General features: G+C 47.4%; 1 protein-coding gene across 4 annotated transcripts in view; it reads right to left on the reverse strand.

Annotated features, from left to right (window-relative positions):
* Positions 1-3,591: 3,591 nt before the first annotated feature.
* Positions 3,592-24,222, reverse strand: part of SPECC1 (sperm antigen with calponin homology and coiled-coil domains 1) — a 256,135-nt gene continuing 235,504 nt past the window's right edge. For all 4 annotated transcript variants that reach the window (XM_036836780.1, XM_036836784.1, XM_036836781.1 and 1 more), the window contains 3 exons: positions 22,754-22,870; positions 13,447-13,506; positions 3,592-5,973 (listed from right to left, as the gene is read on the reverse strand). In XM_036836780.1, the coding sequence (XP_036692675.1) occupies positions 5,884-5,973; positions 13,447-13,506; positions 22,754-22,870 (267 nt within the window). In that variant the 3' untranslated portion in view covers positions 3,592-5,883. The remainder of the gene's footprint in view (positions 5,974-13,446; positions 13,507-22,753; positions 22,871-24,222) is intronic.

The raw sequence follows: 24,222 nt of genomic DNA on the forward strand, positions 1-24,222 counted from the left end.
GGGAGAGGAAGGGAGGGGAGGGGAGGGGAGGGATGACTGAGCAGACAGGGGACTTTTCACTGTATATCTTTCCATAATTTTTACATTTTTGAGCCAAGTAAAAATAAGTTTTTGAACCTATTCAAAGAATTAAAGATGAAAAAGTGTATACATTGTCACAGAAGCTTCTAGGTGCCTACACAATGCTGATTCTTCCTCTCCCTAACTTTTAGCCAGCTTCACTGCTATTCACCTAAAAGACTACATTTCCTGGCCTCCTGTGAAGCTAGGTGTGGCCACGAGACTAAATTCTGTCCAATGAAACATAAGTGAAAGTGTTAAATGGGTCTTCTAGGAAGACTTAAAAGGGACAGGGCACTCTTCCTCTACCCTGCCACCTGGAATACAGTTGTGATGACTGGAACTCTGGCAGCCATCTTAGCTCATGAGGACAAATGCCACTTCCTTGGGGATGTCAGAGTGGAAAGGGGTCTGAGTCCCTGAGGATTTGATGACTCTAACATACCAGCCTTGGACTTTCCACCTCTGGACTTCTTCTCTTTTTGGTGAGAAATAGGTAGTTTCTTACCTAAGATAGTATTGCTCAGGTCTCTATTCCTTACAGGTTAACCCAATCCTAAATGATCCACAAGTGTACCAATAAAATCCCAAAAGGTTGCTAATTCTGGTAACCCATTTTTTGATGTGATGCCCAGAGCTTTTTATTGTCTTTGTACTTTTTGGTATTTTCTGTACTGAACATGTATTTTAATAACAACTGTCACTTTAAAACAACGACATTTACACTACTGCAGGAAACGCATCTTCTGGCTTCTGGTTTCATGGTCAGAGACTTTCCCTTTCAAAGGTGGCAGTACTGCTGCTGCTGAGGGTACCACCTCCCACAGCCACTCACAGCAGCCCTTGAGACCTCACCACATCTCTGCTCTTGTGCGGCAAGCTCGGAGCCGCAAGTTAAGGAAGAGCGCCTGCTGCTTTAAACTGTGAACAGGCCGGAGAAGATGCCTGGGTCCAGGTCCGATCCAGATTTGCCAAATCCCCAGGCTCCCACGAGTCTGCTCTCTGCTGGGAGACAGGTTTCCATTGTCTGAAGGAGGGGAGGAATCCTCCATGGCCTGGGGACACAGACAATGAAACGCAGGAGGGTTCCAGCTGACTCAACCTGGAGGATGGGAAGGCCAGCAAGTGTTCTTGGAATCCAGCCTGGTTCCTCACGCTGCCATGTGCAAACAGCTCCAGAGGAGAACCTTTCCAGAAACGTGTAGAAAGGGGCTCCAAGGAGGCTGGTGACCACCGTGCTCCCTGGTTTGCTATTCCCAGATGCCTGCAGTTACACAATTTGTGACTCACCTTTATGGCCAGTTTTGCGCTTCTCCAGCTGGACTCGCGCCCCGAAGCTGGATTCACGCCCCGGACTCACAGGCAGGCCTGTGGGCTCTCGACACCACGGGACATGGCTTTAGGATGAGCTGATGAACCTTGCTGGCATGTCGATGTTACTCGAAGACTTTTTTAGGGGAAAAGTCACCATCTTTATATGAAACTCACTGATATGCTGTGAAGGGAATGTAGAATTCTCAACATTTTTAAGACTTCAAATAAAAAATTTAGGCCCTCAAAATAAAAGTTCCCTAAAAAAGTCATAGTGCACAGCTTCAAACTTGTCTTGAGACCCTGAGGGGCATGAGCTGGTCTAGGAGATAAGGTCTAAGACCCTGGCTTACAGGACTGCAAGCTCAGACTGGCTGAAAATATCCCTGGCCCTATAATACATCTGATCTCGTCATCTGAACAAATGAAGACGCGGCTCTGGCCTGGGGAGCTGAGTGCCCTGCGGCAGGAACAGCAGAAGCACCACGGAAGGTGCCCAGGGCCGGCCAAGACCCCGCGGCCACAGACCCCTTGGGCAGCTCAGAGCCACTCAGGCCGAGTCACGAGACGCCACCAGGAGCACGGGCTGTGGGTCAGCCCCACCGGGAGCAGACTCAGTACATGCGGGCTGTGCTTCGTCCAGAGAGGGGCCCAGGCCCATAGACCAGGAACCTCCCCGCTGGACCCCAAACCACGGAGGGACGACTGGCAACGGCTGAGGCACCGGCCATCCACCAAATGTCCACGTGTCCGTGTGTGTGCGTGTGTGTGGGCACGCACACATGTATGTGCGCTGAGCCGCTGAGACGGCTTCGGGTCATCACACGGGGAGCCTGGTATCTTCTGGGTACAGCATCGCGCAGCACCTGACGGCCCAGAGAAGTGGCTGGCGGCCACCGTCCTGGCCCCGGGCCTATCACACCCTCATCAGAGGCTGTGCTGTCCTGGGAAGACGGAGTCCCCCAGGAGGGAAAGGCCAGCGCGTGGGGCCTCCCTGGGAGGAGGAGGAGGTGGAGAGGCTTCTCCTCTCTCCTCTCCTGTGGGCAGGGCTGGTCCCCAAAGGCACCATGAAGGATGGCCTCCGAGTGGTGCCCGAAGACCACACGTCACCCGACGAATCACTCGCTCAGAGTCCTGGTGTCAGCACACGCCAGCATCCCCGGTCCGTTAAAATTCGTGTTCACTCTGCCTCTGCGATCTCGGTATAACCCCTCCTGCTCCCCACCCCCAGTGGGCACGTCCAAGCAGCTCTGCAGCATCCCGCGCGGCCCTGGAGGGCGGGGTCCCCGGGGGACCGCGGTCACAGCAGGGGCCTGTGCAGGGGAGGGGGCCAAAGGGCGTCAGGACCCAGTCCTTTCTGGTGACTCCCGGCAGCTGCAGTGGGGACCACGGCCCAGTGAGGAACAGGGACGTGAAGATGCCGGTTTGGAAACAGACTGAAGGGAAGCCTGGCATTTTGAGAAAATAGTAACAATAAATGTCACTGGGACAAATTCATAGTCAGACAGAAACAAAATATATTTATTAGAAATATTACAGAGCCATACATCGCACGCGTCCACGTTCACAGTTACACACGCCTCTGTTGCATCCTGACAGCGCTGGGCACGGTCTGTGCTCTGGGCAGAAATGAGGCCGCACACACACTGCTGCTTTCCACTCATGCAGTCGAAGTTACTGAGCTACTCGGGACGGCACAGGTTTAGCCCAACGCTAACCTGGGTCGGAGAAGTGAAACCCGCAGTGAAGCCAGGCACACGCGGTATTAAAAATCCTTTATGAAAAGGTTGCTGGGTCCTGTCCTTTGCTGCATGTCACTGGTCAGCTCCTCTCAAATGGCCCTCGAGCTCTGCGCTGGGAAGAACCAGGGCTGGATTTGGCAAAGGGGCTGGTATCTGACGACCGAGACCTCTGTCCCCAGACAGCGCGGTGCCTGTCCCCTCGGCGGGGACGTGGAGGGGGACCGGGAAAGCAGCCCATGGGTCTGGGGACCGTGACGCCAGGTATGAGCCACTCAGGATCCTCTGGGTGGAATCAACAAAAGCTATAAAACAACAGCTGGGTGAAGAACGAAAACCAAAGACCATCGTAGTTTCTGAAGCGAGGAGGGACCGGATGGGAGGTGGGTGAATTTGCCTGGTGTCCCCAGACACCGAGCCCTGTGGGCAGGGGCCGTGGAGCCACCGTCAGCCGTGAAACAACTCACAACGCAAAGAACCATGGACTTCTCTTCATGTCTTTAAAAATACAAAACAAAACTCCTCCACTCTTGGGGGGCCTTGCATTCTGCATCTATCTTGTGTATAAAAATAATACATTTTTTGGAAAAAGGATCTGTAGAACCACCAAATAATTTTAAGTGACATAGTGCTGGCTGAAGGAAGATGGGAAGTAACACGGATACTGTGGCCTCTGAAAACCTCAGGACAGAAAACCGGGGAGGAGGCGGTTTGCCGACAGTAACCACCGTGTGTTCTCAAGTTTGCCACGCTCACCTTGTGCCCCGAGCTCCCCAGTTAAAGCCTGACCTACGCGGCCGCCCCCGGCCCCCGGCCCCGGCCCTGCAGCGCTGGAAGGCCTGACGGTGCCTGCAGGGCCAGACCTGCCCCAACGCCACCCGTGTCCCTGCGGGCAGGACACAGGTGCCCTGTGCCCTAAGGGTGCTCTCGCTGCAAAGCAGTCAGGCAACCTCTTTGCATTATGAAAACAAATTGCACGTGGCCTTCCCTCCTCTCTTTAGCCTAAAGGCAGCAGCAGCTCCAGCATGGGGGGAGGGGAAACAGCACCACCACTGCAGAGGCTCCGCGCCGATTCCAAATCCTCCTCGGTGATCACTGAAGACAGGACACGGCAGCGCCCAGGCCCCTCCCGCACGGAGCCCCACGGTGACCCTAGGCTGCACACAACCAGCAACGGCCCAGCCCCACTCCTGGGGAATGGCGCGCCCGCCGAGCAAGCAAGGCAGGGTCGGGGGACGAGGAGACACCGGGAGTATCTTTCAGCCGACCGCCCCTCAGGGAGGCGTGAGCTACAGCTGCCCCGGTGGTGCCTCCAGCTTCCACGTGAAGACAGATCATCACGGCCACCGCCACCAGTGCTTCTCGGGGACTTTGAACATATACAGAACACAACCCTGGTCCCCTTCCCAGTACTCTTGACTCCACGCTGGGGCAGGCGAGGGGTGTGTGTTTCCAACGAGCCCCGCAGAAGAACCCCAGCCAGCGGCCCGGCAGCTTGAGGTGGAGGGATGGGCGCCGCGTGGGACCGGATGCCTCTTCCAAGGCGGCGGGAGGGACGGCCGAGCTCAGCCGCCCCCAGGACAGGGACCGATGGGGCCCCGGCTATGAACGAGGGCTCCCACCAGCCTGCAGGGAGTACTGCGCAGGGCCAGTCGCCGTGGGAAGGACCCTGGTCGACGGGCGCTGATGCGTGCAGCTGCAGGATCCCCCTGGGCCGGGGTGAGCCTCATTTGCTACGTAATGTACATTTATTTGCCCAGGTGATTACCTGCACCTGCACTTCCCAGGCGGAGGGCTGCTCTGGAGAGGGCTCTGCTGCCGCTTAGGGTGACTGCAGGCTCTAGGGAAACTGAGTTCCCTCCTTCAGTTGTACCCTAGCTGGCTCTGCCTGCCCCCAGGGCCTCTTTGCTGTGCAAATGTAGGCGGCCTGGGGAAGGGCTAAAACCACAGCCAGAGTTGAAATACTGTTTACATCGCTGTCTGCCCAGCATCCCGAGAAATACGTGTCCTCCAACTGTTTGTGCAAAATCATGAGGACCCCGGCCGGCACAGGCCAGTCCCTTCTGTCTGAGTGACTTTGTCAGGTTCCGTGCAGGGCAAACGTGTGGGTGTGGATGGGGCGTGAATATGTGCAGGACACTCGTGCAGGTCACATACGAGCAGGTGACAGTCACGGAGGCTTCCCGTCCGCCGCCGCTGAGCACGGGGTCCTGGTGTGACTGCGTCCCAGACACACATCCTCCTGTCCCTCCCAGGGACACCCAGCAAACTACCCAGGGGCTCCTTTGTATCTCAAGTTTGATCTTCCACCCAAAGAATCAAATAAGGGACAGGAGACCTACAGGTGGTGAAGTCCTTACTGAGGACGCAAGTCTTTTCCCCAAAATGCAGGGCGCTCATGTGTTTCAGCGCTGCTTGAGAGCAAACTTTGTCTTTTTGTGTTCTGTTGAGCGTTTTTTTTTGGAGGGGGCTGGGAGGTGTCAAGTGCAGAGTTTTTATAGAGGCAGAAGCCAGCATTTGTAGAAGAGACGGTGGGGTTTGGAAGTGCTGTTTGTCGTGAGACTCAGGGCAGCTCCAGTGAACACACCGCTGGGCTCCCGCGGAGAAGGGGGGCCCAAGAGAGCGTGGCCCCCCCCCCCACTTACGGGCCACGTGCGTCGGGGTTCAAGGTGGGCGCGGTGGACCTGGCTGTTTCTTGTGTGTGTGTGTGTCGGCCCTGGGCGAGCTGGGCGGTGGGCGGAGCAGGGAAGAGCGGCGGGCGCCGCCTCCGGACTTACGTCTCGAAGTACTTGTAGATCTGGGCCACGTACTGCATCACGCTCTGCCAGTCGGGCCGGTCTGTGTGCAGCATCTCACTGAGCTCCTGCGGGAGAGGGCAGAGGTCACAGGGCGCCACGAGGCCTTCCCACGCAGCCGGCAGGTGCAGGCAACACCCAGCCGGTGCTAAAGGTGCTGAGTGAAAAGAAAAGCTTTTCCTTCCCGTTTGTGCAAGAGATGCTGTCCCTTTTAGGAAACATTAGACTTGACCTCCCGCCTCTCCCGTCTTTTAACAACACGACAATGAACATTAACAGAAGTTTTGAACTAAAAATAAGAATTGCCCTATGATCCAGCAATCCCACTCCTGGGCATATGTCTGGACAGAACCATAATTCGGAAAGATCCACGCACCCCAATGTTCACTGCAGCTCTATTCACAACAGCCAAGACATGGACACAACCTAAACGTCCATCGACAGAGGAATGGACAAAGAAGATGTGGTACATATATACGATGGAATACTACTCGGCCATAAAAAAGAATGAAATAATGCCACTGGCAGCAGCATGGATGCAGCCAGAGATGACCATACTACGTGAAGTGAGTCAGAAGGAGAAAGACAAATACCATGTGATATCACTTACATGTGGAACCTAAAACAGGACACAAATGAATCTGTATACAAAATAGAAACGGACCCACAGACAGAGAACAGACTTGTGGTTGCCAAGGAGGAGGGGGTTGGGATCTGCAGCTGCAAACTATTATACATAGAATGGATACAAGGTCCTACTGTAGAGCACAGGGAACTATATTCAATATCCTGTGATAAACCATCATGGAAAAGAATATGAAAAAGATGTACGTATGTATATAACTGAATCACTTTGCTGTACAGCAGAAATTAACACAACATTGTAAATCAACTATACTTCAATCAAACAAAAGTTTTGAAAAGAGTCACCGCGATTCCATTACTGTGAAAGGATTCCCACCTCTCCAAGCTACCTCTGAACACACACCTGTGTCCCACACGCTCCGTCACTGTGTGCCCTGTGCTTTGTCACTGAACACTTTTCAGACACAATTTCCCGCACAACTGTGCTGTGTCATTTTAGCAGATGTGCACTGTCCAGGGGAATGACTAGCCCCTGTCCTCTCAGTGCATGGCCTGTGCTGTGGTCCCCTCTTCACCACACAGACTCTGCAGTGAGCATCTCTGTGCGGTACTGCTTCCTTCTGTTGGATTCGTGCCACAAAAGTCCTGAACCGATCGAAAGCTGTTTTACCAGAATTAAGGGTCACCATTCCATGTTTTATTGTTGTTTCCCCCTCATTTTGTTGGCAGTGAGCGAGCAGAGGCAGAGGCCGGGGAGCGACAGCAGGCAGGACGGCACTCCGTCTATCGCTTGGCCAGGCGTTCCTGAAATTCGTGCTGCTGAACGTATTTAATAATTCACTTTGGGGCTGAACTTGGATTCTTTTGTGGTCACAGGAGAACACCGGGGAAGGTCCTGGCGTAAAGCCAGAAGCAGAGATGCAGTGGAAAAGGAGGTTGAACTTAGCACATCTGCTCCTGGGCGGGGTCAGAACTGGCTGAGGCCTGGAACCAGCCATTTATAGCTTCTGTTTCAACATCTAAATATATTTTACTGATTTTGCTCCCTGGTTATGCTAAGAAATCAGCATAGCATTGGTCATGGGAAAGGGGTGGAAAAGAAATGCGTGGAACATTCCACACAGATGTACCTAGAACAATTTGAAAAGGAAAACAAAGCGTTCACAGAATACAAGGGGAAAAAGTCTCCTTCCACCTAAAATACTGCAGTCAGGCCTGTGCACACAGACGGATGATGCATGGAGAGCTAAAATTCTCACAACACGAGGGTTGCCAACATGACGATACAGAGAAGAAGTGGTGAGGAATCGAGCACTTGAGAGGTAGATGAGCTCTGAGAACAGAAGGACGACCCAGAGATGCTGGAGGGACAGCAAACCTCCCTCCAAGGGGGGCAAGGACGCGTCTTCCTGCTCAGAGAGGATTCAGAAGTCTGATCAATATTCACACTTTTACTCAGAGTATCCGATAGGCCTGAACCTAACAATAATTAAATTTTAAAATATTTTGGTACATGGTCAACATCACATCTGAACGTGTTTGAAGAAATCATTTAGCACCTTTCAGGAGAAGAGGGGGTTGTTTGATTTAGTAGCTTAAAACCTTCCAAAAAAAGAAAACACCAGGCCCAGATGGCTTCACTGGTTAATTCTTCCAGACAGTTCAGGAAGAAATAATACCAATTCTGCACAATCTCTTCCAGGAAACAGAAGAGGAGGGAACACCTCCTTACTCATTCTGTGAAACCAGCTCCAATACTAATACCAAAACCAGACAAAGACATTACAAAAAAACTACCAATTTCTCACTTGAATAGACACAATGATCCTTAATAAATATTATCAATTGAATCATGATCAAGTGGGGTTCATCTCAGGAAAGCAAGGTTGCTTCAACATCCATAAATCAATCAATGTTATTTATACTAACAGACTGATAAGAAAAACCATATGGTCATATCAATAGATGCAGAAAAAGCATTATACAAAATTCAATAACTATGCATAATAAAGGTTCTCAAAATACCAGAAATAGAAGGGAATTTCTTTTACCTAACAAAGAACATATACAAAACCCAAAGGCTGACATCATACTTAATAGTGAGAAACTGAGCACTTCCCCCCTAAGATCAGCAAAAAAGAACAAGGTGAGGATGTCTTCTCTCACCTCTCCTAGTCAGCACTGTACTGGAAGTTCTAGCCAGTGCAGTAAGGCAAGAAAGAGAAACAAAAGGCATACAAATTAGAAAGAACTAAACTGTCTTTATTTGCAGATGACATGACTGTCTATGCAGAAAACTCCAAAGAGTCGACCAGAAAAACCTCTTGGAACTAATATGCAAGTTTAGCCAAGTCTCAGGACACAAAATCAACAACTTTCCTACATGCCAGCAATGAACAATGGCATTTGAAAAAGAAAACCCAACCATTTAAAATGGCACCCAAAAAAATCTACATGCAGAAAACTATAAAACACCACATGCAGAAAATTACAACATACTGATGAAAGAAATCAAGAAGCTCTAAATAAATGGAGAGATATTCTAGGTTCATAGATTGGAGACGGAGTATTGTTAAAATGGCAATTCCTCCCATCTGATCTATAGATACAACGCAACCCCAATCAAAATCCCAGCAAGCTTTTTTCTGGGGTAGATAGCGACAAACTGATTCTAAAATTTACAAAGGCAAAGGTACCGGAATAGCCAAAACAATTCTGAAAAGAAGAATAAAGTTGGAAGACTTGATGTCACAATTTATAAAGCTCTATTAATCAAGGCAGAGTGGTGCCAGTCAAGGGGCAGACACTTGGGGCATGTTATACGTATTTTACCACAATAAAAATAATTGATAAAAAGAAAAAAGATAGGGCTTCTTGTCCTCAGGGGTCTTGGTGGGGATGGAGATTAGCTCTATAATCAGAGAAATTACAATATAACACACACGTGCCCCACAGACTATGAATAAATTGTGCTTTCAGGGCCCAGGTGGGCATGGCTGCCCAGAGGCAGGGTCACGGAGGGGTGAGACGTGGGCTCTGGAGACAGCTGGCCTCCTTGACCCTTGTCTTTGCTACTCACTGGCCATGTGCCCTTTCATGGAACCGCACTGTCTCAGTGTCGCACCCACAAGGAGCATCTACGTCACAGGACTTTTGAGAGGACCAATGAGTCAACACGTGGAAAATGCCCGGCACAGAGTAAACATGCACATAGTAAGTGAATTAATTGTCTAAATAGCCTCTATAAAGTTTATGCTACAGATCAGGCCCAGTTATGCCTAAGGAATCATTCTGATATCCCCATAAAATCCTGAGTTGTAATGACCTCCCTTCCCAGGTGACCTGAAGACCTTAGGCTGTGTGAGGAGTGACCGTTCTGGTGGACACACGGGCTCACCCAGCAAGCAACACCCTCACAGACCGTGTGACCTAGTGCGGACGTGCCCACCTCAGCAGGTACAAGCACATCAACCCTCGGAGGGCACACATGCTGGCTGCTTTTACGGCAGTGGCAACAGTGTCACACATATTCTCTCTCCTCTTCTTCCTGTGAGGAGTTGTTCCACCTGTGATGTGGGGGTTAAGCTTCTATATGACACCGTGGCTGGGAAGGAATGCGTTCTAAAATTGGGGGAACACCGTAGGGTTTTCACTTGTGAAAAATCTCATCCTTGCTAACATGGTAAACCCAGAAACCTATATTTGCTAGAATGTACACGTATAAGGGAATTTTTTTTCCTGACTAATCTAATAACAGAACTTGACCAAGGACTTGGGGTTATTACTGCTGTCAATTCTGACTGGGTGTATTTTTAAAATGTCATGTGTAATTAAATATATTATTTTTCAATCCATCTCACGATACTGTAAAGCAAATTTAATAATGTAGGAAGCTTCTATTTTCTTGATGGCATAAACAGGTTAAACTGCTCACAAACATTCCTGACTGTTTTTGAGATTCATCATGATGTTTGTCAGTAGCGCCTCAAAGACATCTCTACAAATAAAATTGCTGGCTCTGACGACTAGTTCAACAAGATGATCTCATTTGCTTCCCAGCTTTCACTACAGTAGTATGGTGAGATGGAAAATAGGAAACAATGTTAAATTAAAAAGGCAAATATTAACTGTAACACTACAAAGAAAACCGTATTCTGTGTACAATATCATCTTCTAACAAGTTCTCATTGTGTCTTTGATTCCTTACGTAAATTATCTGTGGTTACTTGTTAGCTGTTTACTGTTTCAGAAGATAAATCAGGTTTCTGCTACTCCATCTTGGCCAGATATTAAGTCCCCTCACTCCTTTTTAGATTCTCTAGACTTGTATTTACACAATAGGGACACCTGTTTCTTAAAGGTTCAGTGGAATTTGGGCTTACTGGGATTTTTTGTGTGTGTGTGTGTGTGACTATATTTAAAACAATGAATTTCACTTCTTTAATAAAGGTTAAAGTTCTACTTCTTTCTGAGTAAGTTTTGGAGAAATATTTACATTTACTATTTGAAGGAATGTATTTACATATTTTTTTTAGGAAACTGCCCATTCTGTTTCAAACACTTTGGTATACACTGTCATAGTACTAAAATTCCTATGATAGCTGTCCTTTCCCTTTGTCATTTCATCCTCTGAGGTTACACAAGTATGTCTCACTGTAACTTCAACTGAGATTTTCCTAATCACTAGTAAGATTGAACATCTTTTAAAATGTTTACTGGCCATTTGTGAGTTGTCTATTCCAGACTTTGATAATTTTCTACTAGGTTTTTTTTTTTAAATTATTGGTTAGTAGAAATTATTTGTAGATTATATGTCTTTGCTTTTTTTGCAGTTATGTTACGATGTATCTGGATGGATATTTTGTATTATTCATCCTGTTTGAGATTCATTAAGAATCTGTGGTCTTTCATCATTCTGGAAAAATTTCAGGCACCACTTCTTCAAATATTATCTCTCTTCACTTTTTCTTTCCTCTTCTTCTGGAATTCCCACTGGACGTGGGACTTAGACATGGTCTGACTTTATCTTCCATGCCTCTTAAGCTCTGTGACAGAGACTATCAGATGTTCCCAACCTCTCTCTTCCTTGAAAGGCTTCCCGCTAAATTTAGAGAATGAGAAATGTTATATGCTTACTTTCTCAAATTCCCTTGCAGCTGGTGTGGACACATAACAGAGTACTACCAATGAGCTGGAGGGACTCTGGGAAGCCTTTTGGTTTCCTTATCAAAGGGGGAAGATATTAGGCACTTGCTCTTCTCCCTTCTCCCTCCTTCCTGCCCTGCAGACAGGAGTGATGTCTGGAGCTTGGTAGTCATGTTCAACCACAGAGAGAAACAAGTATGAGGACAAAGAACCAACAGATTAAAGATGGTGGAGTGAAGAGAAGAGACACTCTGGGGTCCTTGCTTATAACATTGAGCAGTGAACCATTCCTGAAACTAAAAAAAAAGAAAAGAAAAAAAAAATATACACACACACACACACATATATATACACACACACACGTACATATCTTTATGGTTGAAGCAACTGTTAGTTGGGTTTTCCATTTCTTGAAGTTGAAAAACCTATTAACTAATAAAACCCCTCTATTACATTTTCCATTTTTAAATGTCTCTGTTTTATGTTCTGGGTAATTTCCTTAGATCTAGTTTCCAATTCAGTAGTTCTCTCTTCTGCTGTATCCAATCAGTTTTCAGCCCAACTGGTAACTGGTATTTTTAATTCCAAATTTTAATTTCTACAAGTTTTACTTGATTCTTCTCCAAGTCTTTTTTTTATAGTACTGTGCTCCTTCCTTATGATTTTAATATGTTTAAACATAGTCTTTTGAGGTATCTTTCTTCCTGTTTTATTATCTCAAGTTCTGGTAGATGATCCTCTTGTTGGTGGTGCCTGCTGACTAGCTCAAGTAGATCGATTTCTTTTTTAAAATTTTATTGGAGCATAGCTGATTTACAGTGTTGTGTTACTTTCAGGTGTACAGCAAAGTGATTCAGTTATACATATACATATATTCATTATTTTTCAGATTCTTTTCTCACGTAGGTTATCACAGAATCTTGAGTAGAGTTCCCTGTGCTATACAGTAGGTCCTTGTTGTCAAGTAGATCATTTTCTTGAGTGTTTTGTAATTCTGGATTGTGAGTGTATTTTAAGCAGCCTCTGTGCTACCGGCCCAGGAGCCTCCTACAGCAGAGACAGTATAAACCGGGGGCTGCTTGCAGCAGATATTATAAATTTGGACTCCAAACCTCGTCTGGCCCAGTTTTCTTTCCTTACAGGAGATTTTCCTTTTTTGGCCACCAAAAAATCCCAGGTGGAGACCAAGCTTCCTTATCACCTCCCTGCACTGGAAGGTGGAGATTTTTATTTCCCCGTCACGAAGAGCAGCACTTGTGAGCCTTGGTTTTGTGCAGGGGTCTCAGGACTAATGCACTGTTTACAGGAGCTCAGGGCTTTGTCTCTTGCCCCTGCGTGGGCAAGAACCACAGCCTATACCCATCAGATGCCCGCTCATTACGAGCTCTCTCCACCACCCCAGCCCCAACCCTGGGGGTGGCCAGAGTCCCAGCACATGCTTCAGGGCTCTGGTCTTCACTCTTCTTTTAATTTCCAGCATCTGGTTATTTCCCAGTCTTTCTTCAGAGATCAGCTATGTATTGATATTTTTCAAATTACATTTTATTCAGATTTCTAGGTGCCTTGAACAAGAGGGTTTTAATGATAATTCAGTCTAGAACTGAAATTTATCCACAGTGAAATCTTCACTGAAAACACTCTAAATCACATGTGGTCAGACCAACTGGATAATTTTCATTAGGAATCATGAGTAACATTATCTTCAGCAGATGGATTTCACTGCTCTGTAAAAATTATTTAGTAGATGGTATAAAGTTCTTCCTCATACGATTAGAACAAAGTATCACAGGGACATGAAGGAGGATACTTACCAGGCTGGGTTTGATGCCTACACTTTCAGCTGCTTCAAATGCCAACAAGAGATTTCTTTTCTAGGTTAAAAAGACAAAGACAATGAAATTATCAACTAAAACTATATAGCTTTTGCTAGGAAAAAACACCAGCTGACATTCCTATAAAGATTACCTACTGCTTATAAAACACTTAAGTTTTGAAGTCAAATATGCAACCAATGATCTTAGTTTATGGGGAAAAAAAGATTAACAGGTTACCGTTGTCACTAAAAATGACATTATTGATTGATTCCTGACCATCAAAGATACATTTTTGTTAATTCGGTTATTATTATTATTTTTTTGCTTTGTCAAGATTTATGACATACACATTATGTTGTGTATCAAGTTGTTTAATCATGGTGTTATACCAAAAAAATTATCAAAGTAATATGTGCACACCGTTAAACATAGTCATATGAAAAACTGTTGCTTCCCTCAATCCTGGTCCTTGGGAGAAGAACTTTTTGTTTCTCTCTTTAATTCTGGTGATCTCTTCCATATCTCTGTAACTGCTCACACCACCGTTGCTTGATTTCCAAAATAGAGGTATTGCCTTCTAACTTCTTCCCAAGATAAATGAGGACTTAGGTACCTCTCTCCTCCCTGCATTATAGTCACATAGCTCATGTTTGTGCCTGTGTTAGTTATGTTTGTGACTTTAACGGTTTTCCTCAAACCTCCATTTCTTGTCCCATCGTTTACAGACGGCAGTTCCCGACTCCACTTTGTATGATAAGGAAGACGTTCCCTTGCCTTTCATCCACCTTGTCAAGCTTTAAACTGTTAAAGCTGATAGAATTTGCTTCCTTTTCTTCAGCCACACTTAAGCGTTCAGCACCCTCTTAACAGGACGACTCTGAAGGCTGAACACAGTAAGCGGTGTTTACACAGCAGCTGAGATCAGATTCCTCTCCCCAGTTCCATCACAGTTGTCATGCTGTGCCTCTCAAAACATTTTTTTCCAAAGGATTTTCTTCTTTGTAACTCAACCAACGGCTCAAAACCACACCACGTTTCAGTGTGCTCCAGACCTGGACCTTGACTGTCTTCAAGGCCGTTTGTTTTCAGTTCTGCTTGTTGGGATTTTTCTTGCTGGGAGAAGAACTGTGCCTCCTTCTCATCTTCTGGTTTCTTATCTTTCTGACTATGGCTTATAATCCATGATATTCTCTTTGTACCAAACTGACTTTCTGTTCTAACATGTTCTCTCATTGCCCCCCTTTATTAGACCCCCAAGCTCTTAATCGTATCATTATTCTATGAAACCCTTCAGCCCTGGAGTCCTCCAGAACCTGTCGACTGCAAAAAAAAAAGCACAACCAAAAAGTGGAGAATTATGTTTTATTTGGTGGACACACTGAGGACTTAAGCCTGGGAGACAGGCTCTCAGATAGCTCTGAAGGGATTGTTCCGAAGAGGTCAGGGAGAAGCCAGAATGCATAGGAGTTTTGCAAAAACAAACCAGGTAATTGAATATCAAAAGATTTCTGCTAATTAAAGAAAAAAAAACAAACTTCTCAAGCTAGTGAGTTTAGCACTTTTCTATGCATGGGAAGATGCAAGAGTCTGGGCTCATTGAAATCATTTTCTTTGAAATGCACCTTAACTACCTTAACTATCTAGGGCCCGTATCCTGCTTTCTTCCTCCATCCTGGATCCCCTCAGGTTACATGGTCGGGGCGGGGGGGGGGGGGGGGGGGGGGGGTGGGGGGGGGTGGGGGGGGGGTGGCTGAGGGCTTGACGGCCGCAACATCCTTTGTTTACTGATATGGCAGGCGACACTTTTTGTCCACAAACCTCATGTCAGTTTTGGGTTAATACCCCTGTTCTGTTTTTTAAATTTTTATCTATCTATCTATCTATCTATCTATCTATCTATCTATCTATCTATCTATCTATCTATCTATTTATGGCTGTGCCCTGCAGCTTGCGGGATGTTAGTTCTCCGAGCAGGGATTGAACCCACGCCCTTGGCAGTGAAAGCTCAGAGTCCTAACCACTGGACCGCCAGGGAATCCCCCTGAGACCCATATTCTACTAGAGCACTTTCTGAGTTTCCCTCTTAAAGAAAGGCTGTGGGAGAGAGACATTTTCTGGATGCATTCATATACGAAATTTTCTCTGTTCTACCATCACACTTGGTTAATAATCTGGCTGGATACAGAACTCTAGGCTGAAAATAATTTCCCCTAGAACTTTAGAGGCTCCACATCACTTAGCCCTCGTTCGTTGCTCCTTTTTTGAGACCCTTTCTGGCTGTTCTCTGATGCTTCTTCATCTGGATGAACTTAAGAATCATTTGGTCATGCCTCCTCCCGTAATTCATCTGAAGTCGCTCAGATTATATGAAACTTTAATTAAATTGGTAAATTAAGTATACGTGAGAGATGAATGTTTCCCTATGTATTCATGTTCTCTGTTGCTCAGCAGAATTTCGTACTTTTATGCATTTAGGTTTTCTACATAATTTTATACATTTCCCCACTTCCCCTTTCTGTCCTTTCCGGCACATCTGGTGCCTGAAGATTAAGACGTCCGCTGGACACTGAGGCAAACTCTCTGTAGTAGGTACCAGGTCACGGGAAACACTAGAACACGGCAAAAAACTTTTCTTCTGGTCTGTGGTCGGGGCCTTGGAAAGTCGTTGACCCGTGGTCATCTTGCCCAAGCCACCAGCGCCCTTCCTCCAAATTAAAGGTAATGAATGGGGATGGACTGACTGGAAACTTTAACGCTGCTCTCCGTCCTGCTGAGAGGGGAGCTGTCCAGTGGTTCCTGGCTTCCTTTACTTTAGCCCCAGCCAGCAGCAGGAAGATCCTATTTTGGTGCTAATGAGGCCTTTGTCCTTATTTTAAAGTCCTTTGGGTTCATTCTGGGGGAGGAAAGGGGTTTGTAAGCCAATGGTTTTCAGGCTATCATTACTCCAGACATTAAGATACAAACATTTTTTTATGGTTTTTGGTATGCAATGCCAAACAGCTTCGTAAATGTTAACACAGTTTTCAGTTCCAGCAACAATGTTTAAGTGCCCATTTTCTCCCACCTTTACTTGCATAGAATGTTACGATTTTCTAAAGTCTCTGCCAAATGTGACAAGCTAAAAATAATATTTTGTTTTAATTTGTATTCTTTGATTACCAGTAAGGTCTAAGGAAAAGGCATTTCTAAACCTCAGGTTTTATAACAGAATTCCACCCCCACCCAAGACCCTTTATCCTGATTCTAATGAAACTGCTAGTGTTTTCTAAGCAGAAATTGAACAAAGAAGAAATAGTCCATGCTGAAAAATTGTCGGAAAACACTCTGAAAGAGCATATGGTATGACATGGACCATTATAGGGAGAGGTGGTTTCTGGTGCATGAAAATGACTTTTATTGGTTTTGGTGGCAGCAGGACATCAGTGATGAAGCATCTTGATCCTAATTCTCTCACTAGAACACCGTCACGGCCACTGTGGGGAGGCCAGAGGGGAGACAGACGCAGAGAGTGTGCCTGGCCAGGACCTTCCAGCCCCTGGACAGTGAAGCCCCCAGCCATGGGGACTGCTGCTGGCCCTGCAGTTGGGGGGGGGGTCGAATACGCTTTTTACTGAAAAAACACCAAACTTTCCACTGACTGTAACTCACATCCTGTGCTTGTAAATCTCTTTAACGTCTCAGAAGACATCCTTGTTAATGTTATCAGAAATTCCCTACCTGGTACCGATGTCACACTTCCACTGGGGAAGGAGGAACACCTCATGACTTCTGAACGTTCTGGGCTATCGAGAGCTGGATCACACAATTTTTAGATTCTGATTTTAATGGGTTTTTACAACTATCACAGGCCTCTCTTGGTGCCCTTTTTGATGTATGTTGTTCAGCAAAAAACCCAAGAAGCACCCAGCACTGAGAGCTCCCCAGATCCGGGCTCCAGGTGAGGGCTGGACTCCACGCATCCTGATGAGGTCAAAGGCATACTTTTCATTCAAATTTGCTCATCCCCTGTGAAGCCCAACTTCGAATATGCCCCTTCTAGGAAGCCTTCCCTGCCTGAATCCCTCTCTCTCCACCAGCAAGATACTCCCAGGCTGAGTCTCACACACATGCTCAGTTTTAAACTGTAATGATTTGATTTGCCTGTGTTGACACACTGTTTTGAGAACCCTCATCAGTAACTCAAATAGATATGAGTTTCTCTCTCCATCCTGAATGCAAAGCTCTCCCAGGGCAGTGGCTAAACTGTCCCTCCACCCAGAGCGCCTCTACATGGGGGCATTTAGGAAGCAGGAGGCTGGCTGGTCCTTTGGGGAGGCTGTGAAGCCACACGATCTTTTTTTTTTTTTTTTTTTTGGCCACACTGTGTGACACGTGGGATCTTAGTTCCCTGACCAGGGATCAAATCCGCACTCGCTGCAGTGGAAGTGAGTAATCTTAACTGCTGGACCGCCAGGGAAGTCCCACCACATGATCTTAGGATGAAAACTCTGGCCACCTGGAGCTGAGTCCCTCATCTCCTCACAGACCCGAAGCCTTCCACGGCCTGACGGCGTGCTCCCCAATGACAGTGTTCTGGATCGGGGAGAAGAAAGGCAACCCCACGTGTAGGAACCACGGGCCCCTGGACCACAAGGACCACAGCGCGGCTGAGCCGGGACGCCTGGCTGTTCTGCAGGCTTCCAGACCCAGGCAGCCGGCCACGCGTCGCGGGAATCAGCGGCATCCAGGGAGACGCTGCGGTGTCCGCCATCAGGAAGCAACGTCACGATCCCAAGCGTGAAAACATACACTTTTAGGCCCATTATTTTCCAACACGTCCGTACTGACTGGAGGGCAAAGCGCCCACGACTGCGGGCAAAAATGTCACACTCTGAGGATGTCCCTGCATGAGGCATCGACCAGACCTCCCCATCGGCAGGAATACCTGCTCACCCATAAGGAGCACCGTTGTGCCGGCGCCAACAAGACACTCCCTAGGAGACAGCCTTCCTCCTTAGTCTTGCCAGGGGCCGTGGCGACCCATGACCCGCAGCAGACCGGGATCATGTTAACCATTTAACGCCCAGCCCTCTGTCTCAAATCCTATGGAACTCTGCTTTGACCTCTAAAGGGTGGAACAGTTCTTGGAACTTTCTCAGAGGCTGTTCCCGGGTTATAATCCTCAACTTGGCTCCGATAAGATTTTCTATTTCTTCGTTAGATCAGCTGATTAATTTTTCTGTCAACAGTGCCCAGGCTGCGTGGACCCCGGGACTCCACATGCCCCCGCTGGTCTCCTCCATGGCTGTTCCTTCTGGTCCTTTCACTGGGACACCCTCCTCCGCCCTGACAAGTGTGGAGTCCTCAAGGCTTGTTCCTTGGTCTCTCTGTGCCTCTGTGAAGTTGTGATTTATAATAAGAAATGCATCTTTGCTCTTTGTCCTGGTTCCTGGCACAGAGCTCCTAAAACCTTTGTAATTTTCTATGTAGGAGCCACGGGGGCATCTTTTGTTACAATATTTGGTTTCTGTCCTCGGTTCCAGAAACAGCTTCAGAGCAATAAAGGTGAAACAGGTGTCTTTTTTTTTTTGGCTGCATTGGGTCTTCATTGCTGCACGCGGGCTTTCTCTAGTTGCGGCGAGCGGGGGCTACTCTTCGTTGCGGTGCGTGGGCTTCTCATTATGGTGGCTTCTCTTGTTGCAGAGCACGGGCTCTAGGCACGCGGGCTTCAGTAGTTGTGGCACGCAGGCTCAGCAGTTGTGGCTCGTGGGCTCTAGAGCTCAGGCTCAGCGGTTGTGGAGCACGGGCTTAGTTGCTCTGTGGCATGTGGGATCTTCCCAGACCAGGGCTCGAACCCGTGTCCCCTGCACTGGCAGGTGGATTCTTAACCATTGCACCACGAGGGAAGCCCAGAACAGGTGTCTTTTGTTACTCATAACAAACCCCTTCCAACAACACCAGCATTTATGTTAATGAGGCAATTTTTTTTAAACCCCTAGATGACTGAAGGATGGGGCTGGTTGCTAGGGGAACCAACCACGGGATTAGAGGGTTGGAACTTTCTGTCCCACGCCCTGACCTGCAGGGGCGGGAGAGGGGCTGGAGGTTGAATCAATCACCAAAGGACAATGATCTAATCAATCATGCCTCTAATAATAAGCCACCACAAAAACCCAAAAGGACGGGGTTCAGAAAGATTCTGGGTGGGTGAACACGTCGATGTGCGGGAGGGCGGCACGCCCCAAACCCCAGGGGACAGAAGCGCCTGTGCTCGGGGCCCTCCCGGACCTCGCTCTGTGGATCTCCTCCTCTGGCTGCTCACGCGTACCCTTTAATATCCTTTGTAACAGACCCGTAACCTCGTAAGTAAGCTGTTCTCCTGAGCTCTGTGAGCTGCTCTAGCAAATTACCTGAACCCGAGGAGGGGGTCCTGGGCACCTCTGATCTACAGCCGGTCGGTTGGAAACACAGGTGACAACCTGGACTTGTGACAGGTGTCTGAAGGGGGTGGGCAGTTGTGGAGGACTGAGCCCTTAACCTGTGGGGCCTGACGCCGTCTGCAGGTGGAGAGTGTCAGAACTGAGTTAAACTGCAGGACACACAGCAGGTGTCGCAGAATCACCTGGTGTGGGCCCCCCCACACCTGTTCACAGAGGTGTCAGAAGTGACATACTAAGAGCAGAGGAGCCACACGGGAGGGCTTTTCCTTAGTGCTTGGGGCCCAGGTGACCTCCACGCTCACGGCTTTAATGCCACCTATACCTGCCCTGTTCAGGTTCACATCACTCATGACATGTGGCTATTTAATTAAAAGTAATTAAAATTAAAAATTCAGTTTTCCAGTCACACGAGACACTTCCCATCAGCAGCCCATGTGGCAAGTGGCCACCGCATGGGACAGCGTGGATGTATCACACTTCCATCATTTCAGTTCAATTAGACACAGCTGGTCCATTCCCTGGGGCCCCAAATCTCTATTTCCAGCTCTGACCTGCCCTCTGAACCCTGGGTTTGCTATCCAATTGCCTCTGACATTGCTACCTGCATACTTCACAGACATCTCAGACGTAACATGATTCAAAACAGACCATTTTCCCCCCCAAATGTTTAATAATCCTGTCCAGCCTGCTTTACAGATTACGAAGCATAAATTTTAATTTATGCCCTGAAACTTTAATACTTCTGTGATGGTTAATTTTATGTGTTGACTTTGCTAGGCCTTGGTACCTAGATATTTGACTAAAAATTATTCTAGGTATTTCTGTGATGGCATTCTTAAGACAAGATTAACATTTAAATTGGTGGACTTTGAGTAAAGCAAATGACCTGCCATACCGTGGGTGGGCCTCACCGAATCAGTTGAAGGTCTGAATGGAAAAAGACTGATCTCCCCCAAAGAAGAGGGAATTCTGCTGGCAGATGGCTTTTAGACTCCACCTATAACACCAACTCTTTCTTGTGTCCCCAGATTGCCAGCCCGCCCTGCAAATTTTGGATTTGTCAGCCTCCACAATTGCATGGGCCAATTGCTTAAAATAAACATCTCTCTCCCTCTCTCTCTCTGTGTATGTGTGTGTATATATCTGTGTGTTTACACACATACACACCCACATCCTAGTAGTTCTGTTTCTCTGGAGAACCCTGACTGATACACACTCTAAACAATTAAATCACTTTGTTCAGTAATCATCGCCATCAGTGCCAGGACCATTTGGACTTTACTTACATCCTAGTGTGAGAAAGTCAAAAACAGAGCTTTCAAACATTTCTGTTCCTTCCCCCTCAGCAAACGGTCCTGTCAGCCAGACACCTGGGTCGCCTCTCACTTTCTCTTCTCCCCACAGCCACTTAGTCACCACGTCTAGCTGGTTCTGCATCTCAGATGTATCTCGAATCTTCCTCTGCCTTCCCACCCACAATGCTGCCACCGGCCTCCGCTAACGGGTGAACAGGGAAGTGAGCTCTCACCACAATGCCTACAACCTCCCAACTGCAGCCCCTCTTTCATTCTTGTCCCCGGGACAGTTCACTTTTTCACAGAGAGATCTTTTCAGAACAGGAATCGTGCCTGTCACTGTTCAGTGCCGTCTGCCGGCCGTCGTGGAAGCCAGGTGGCATGGCAGGCCACCTTCCCCGTCCCCTGCTAGCCTGGCCGCAAGCACCGGGCGTTCCCTCGGCTGTGCTCCCCGGCTCTGGAAAGCTCCCCCACTTTGTGTCACTGGCTCCTTCACGTCCGCTCTTCAGCTGGAATTCCGCCTCCTCGGAGACCTTCCCAGCCTTCCTGGTGGAAGTCAGGTCCCCTTATTCACCCTACAGCCCCGTGTCTCTCTCATGTTCTTCCACAGTTTGTTTATTTACAGTGTTGCTTGTTACAGGTTTTCTCACTTGTTTACTGAACGTCCACCTTCTGAGGACAAAGAACCTGTCTACGTGCTCACCGCTGCCCTTATCACTGTGAGTTAGGCCTGGCAAGAAATGCTTGTTGAGTGAATGAGTACAGGGCCCGGGACAGCGTTTCCCAAAGTACACTCTGTGGAATGTGATTTTTAGGATGTTCTAGGTCAGGATTTGGCAAACCACAGCCTGCAGGCCAATCCTGGCCCTCAGCTTGTTTTTGTAAATAAAGTTTTATTGGAACACAGCATGCCCATTTGTTTACAAACGTCTGTGGCTGCTTGGGCGCCACAATGGTAGAGCTGAGTAGCTGTGACAGAGACCACAGATCCACAAAGCCTACCACTGGCCCCCAACAGGAGAAGTCCGCTGATTCCTGTTACGGGTGATTATATTAAAAGTTAGAAAGGTTCTGTGGCTCTGACATAGGTTGAGCTAAACAGAGTCACACAGGTTTCTTTAACAAAGGACTTCTTGAAGTCTTTATGAGTGCTGTGAATCTCCAAAAGTGTGATATAATATACAGTTTCCCAAGCTTATTTGAGCAGGGAACTCTTTTTAGTGGTGCTTTCTGGTTCTTTGGATTTTGAAAGATTTTGAAAATGCTGGCCAAGGTCTTGAAACCATGAAGGTGAGAGTTCATCAGGGTTTTCTTTGAAAACCGGGTGACAGGAACTTCTCAGCAGCCACAGTCAACTGGGCTCCACTGTGTTTTTCTAGGTAACAAAGGAAACTGAGAACATTTACCAGGGGTGGGGTTCTGCAGTGTAGACCTGTCCTCCGTAGTTATCTGTGCTGGAATCAATACCCCAATTTACATCTCAAGTCCACAAACCTTACCCCGGTTGGGATGTATCGAAAGTATGAGGAGTTCCCCTTGTGTGTTCTGGAGGGTAACCGGGGTGACCAGGGAGGGGTGGGGGGGACTTACCTTCTCCTGACTGTTCAGCTCCTGGTACGGGATGTGAGCAGGCAGGTAGGTGTGCAGGAGAGCACACAAGGCCAAGCCATCACTCCAGCTGCTGCTGAAATTGGTGATATCGATGTTCTGTGGGGGAAAAGCAGCATTAATCACCAAACCGTGCCAAGTCACAGACTATGAATGGGACCGTGCTAGGATCCATGTGCGTATCCGCCTCTGGGTTTGCAGTAAGACAAGATCAGACTCCACCCAATCTGCTGGCAGTACCTTTAATTTTGGTGCCAGGAATGGTGGCCTGGTGTTGCCCAAATCCATTCACAGAAAAGCACAAGGGACTTCTCTGACGGTCCAGTGGTTAAGATTCCATGCTTCCACTGCAGGGGTAATGGGGAACTAAGATCCTGCAAGCTATGCAGCATGGCCAAAAAAAAAAAAAAAAAAAAAAAGGCACGAGAAAAGTCTTTGGAGCTCAAAACACTAGGGAACTTCTTTTTTTTATTATTGATTTTTATTGGAGTATTGTTGCTTTACAATATTGTGTTAGTTTCTGATGTGCAGCAAAATGAATCAGTTATATATATATATATATATATATCCATTTTTTTTTAAAGATTTCCTTCCCATTTAGGTCACCAGAGAGCACTGAGTAGAGTTTCCTGTGCTATACAGTGGGTTCTCATTAGTTATCTATTTTATACATAGTAGTATATATATGTCAATCTCAATCTCCCAATTCACCCCATCCCACCTTCCCCTCTTGGTAACCATAAGTTTCTTCTCTACATCTCAAAACAGTAGGGAACTTCTGCCCACCCTCTGGTATGTCAAAGGCTCTGACATCTTACTCTCAAATTAACCTGCCTAGTCAGCTTTGCACATCCCAGCACCTCCCAGCCTTATGTGGCCAAAGAAGAATCATCACCATCACCACCACCATCACCATCACCATCACCAACATCATCACCATCACCATCATCATCATCACCAACATCACCATCACCATCATCATCACCACCATCACCATCACCATCACCATCATCACCACCATCACCATCACCAGCATCATCACCATCACCATCATCACCAACATCATCATCATCACCATCACCATCATCATCACCACCATCACCATCACCATCATCACCATCATCATCACCATCACCATCATCATCATCATCACCATCATCATCACCACCATCACCATCACCATCATCACCACCATCACCATCACCATCACCACCATCACCATCACCATCACCATCATCACCACCACCAGCATCATCACCATCACCATCATCATCACCATCACCATCATCATCACTACCATCACCATCATCATCATCACCTATGACCCCAATTAACAACAGGGAGACCAAGACTAAACAAGAAGACCTTAAAAACCCACATGGCTTATTCCTGCCACTACCCTCTTCTCCCCATAACTTGGGGGCGTCTCGGTGGGGAAAAAACCATGCTCA

This window comes from Balaenoptera musculus, chromosome 20 (genome assembly GCF_009873245.2).
Source record: "Balaenoptera musculus isolate JJ_BM4_2016_0621 chromosome 20, mBalMus1.pri.v3, whole genome shotgun sequence".
In the NCBI taxonomy this organism is placed as follows: Eukaryota; Metazoa; Chordata; class Mammalia; order Artiodactyla; family Balaenopteridae; genus Balaenoptera; species Balaenoptera musculus.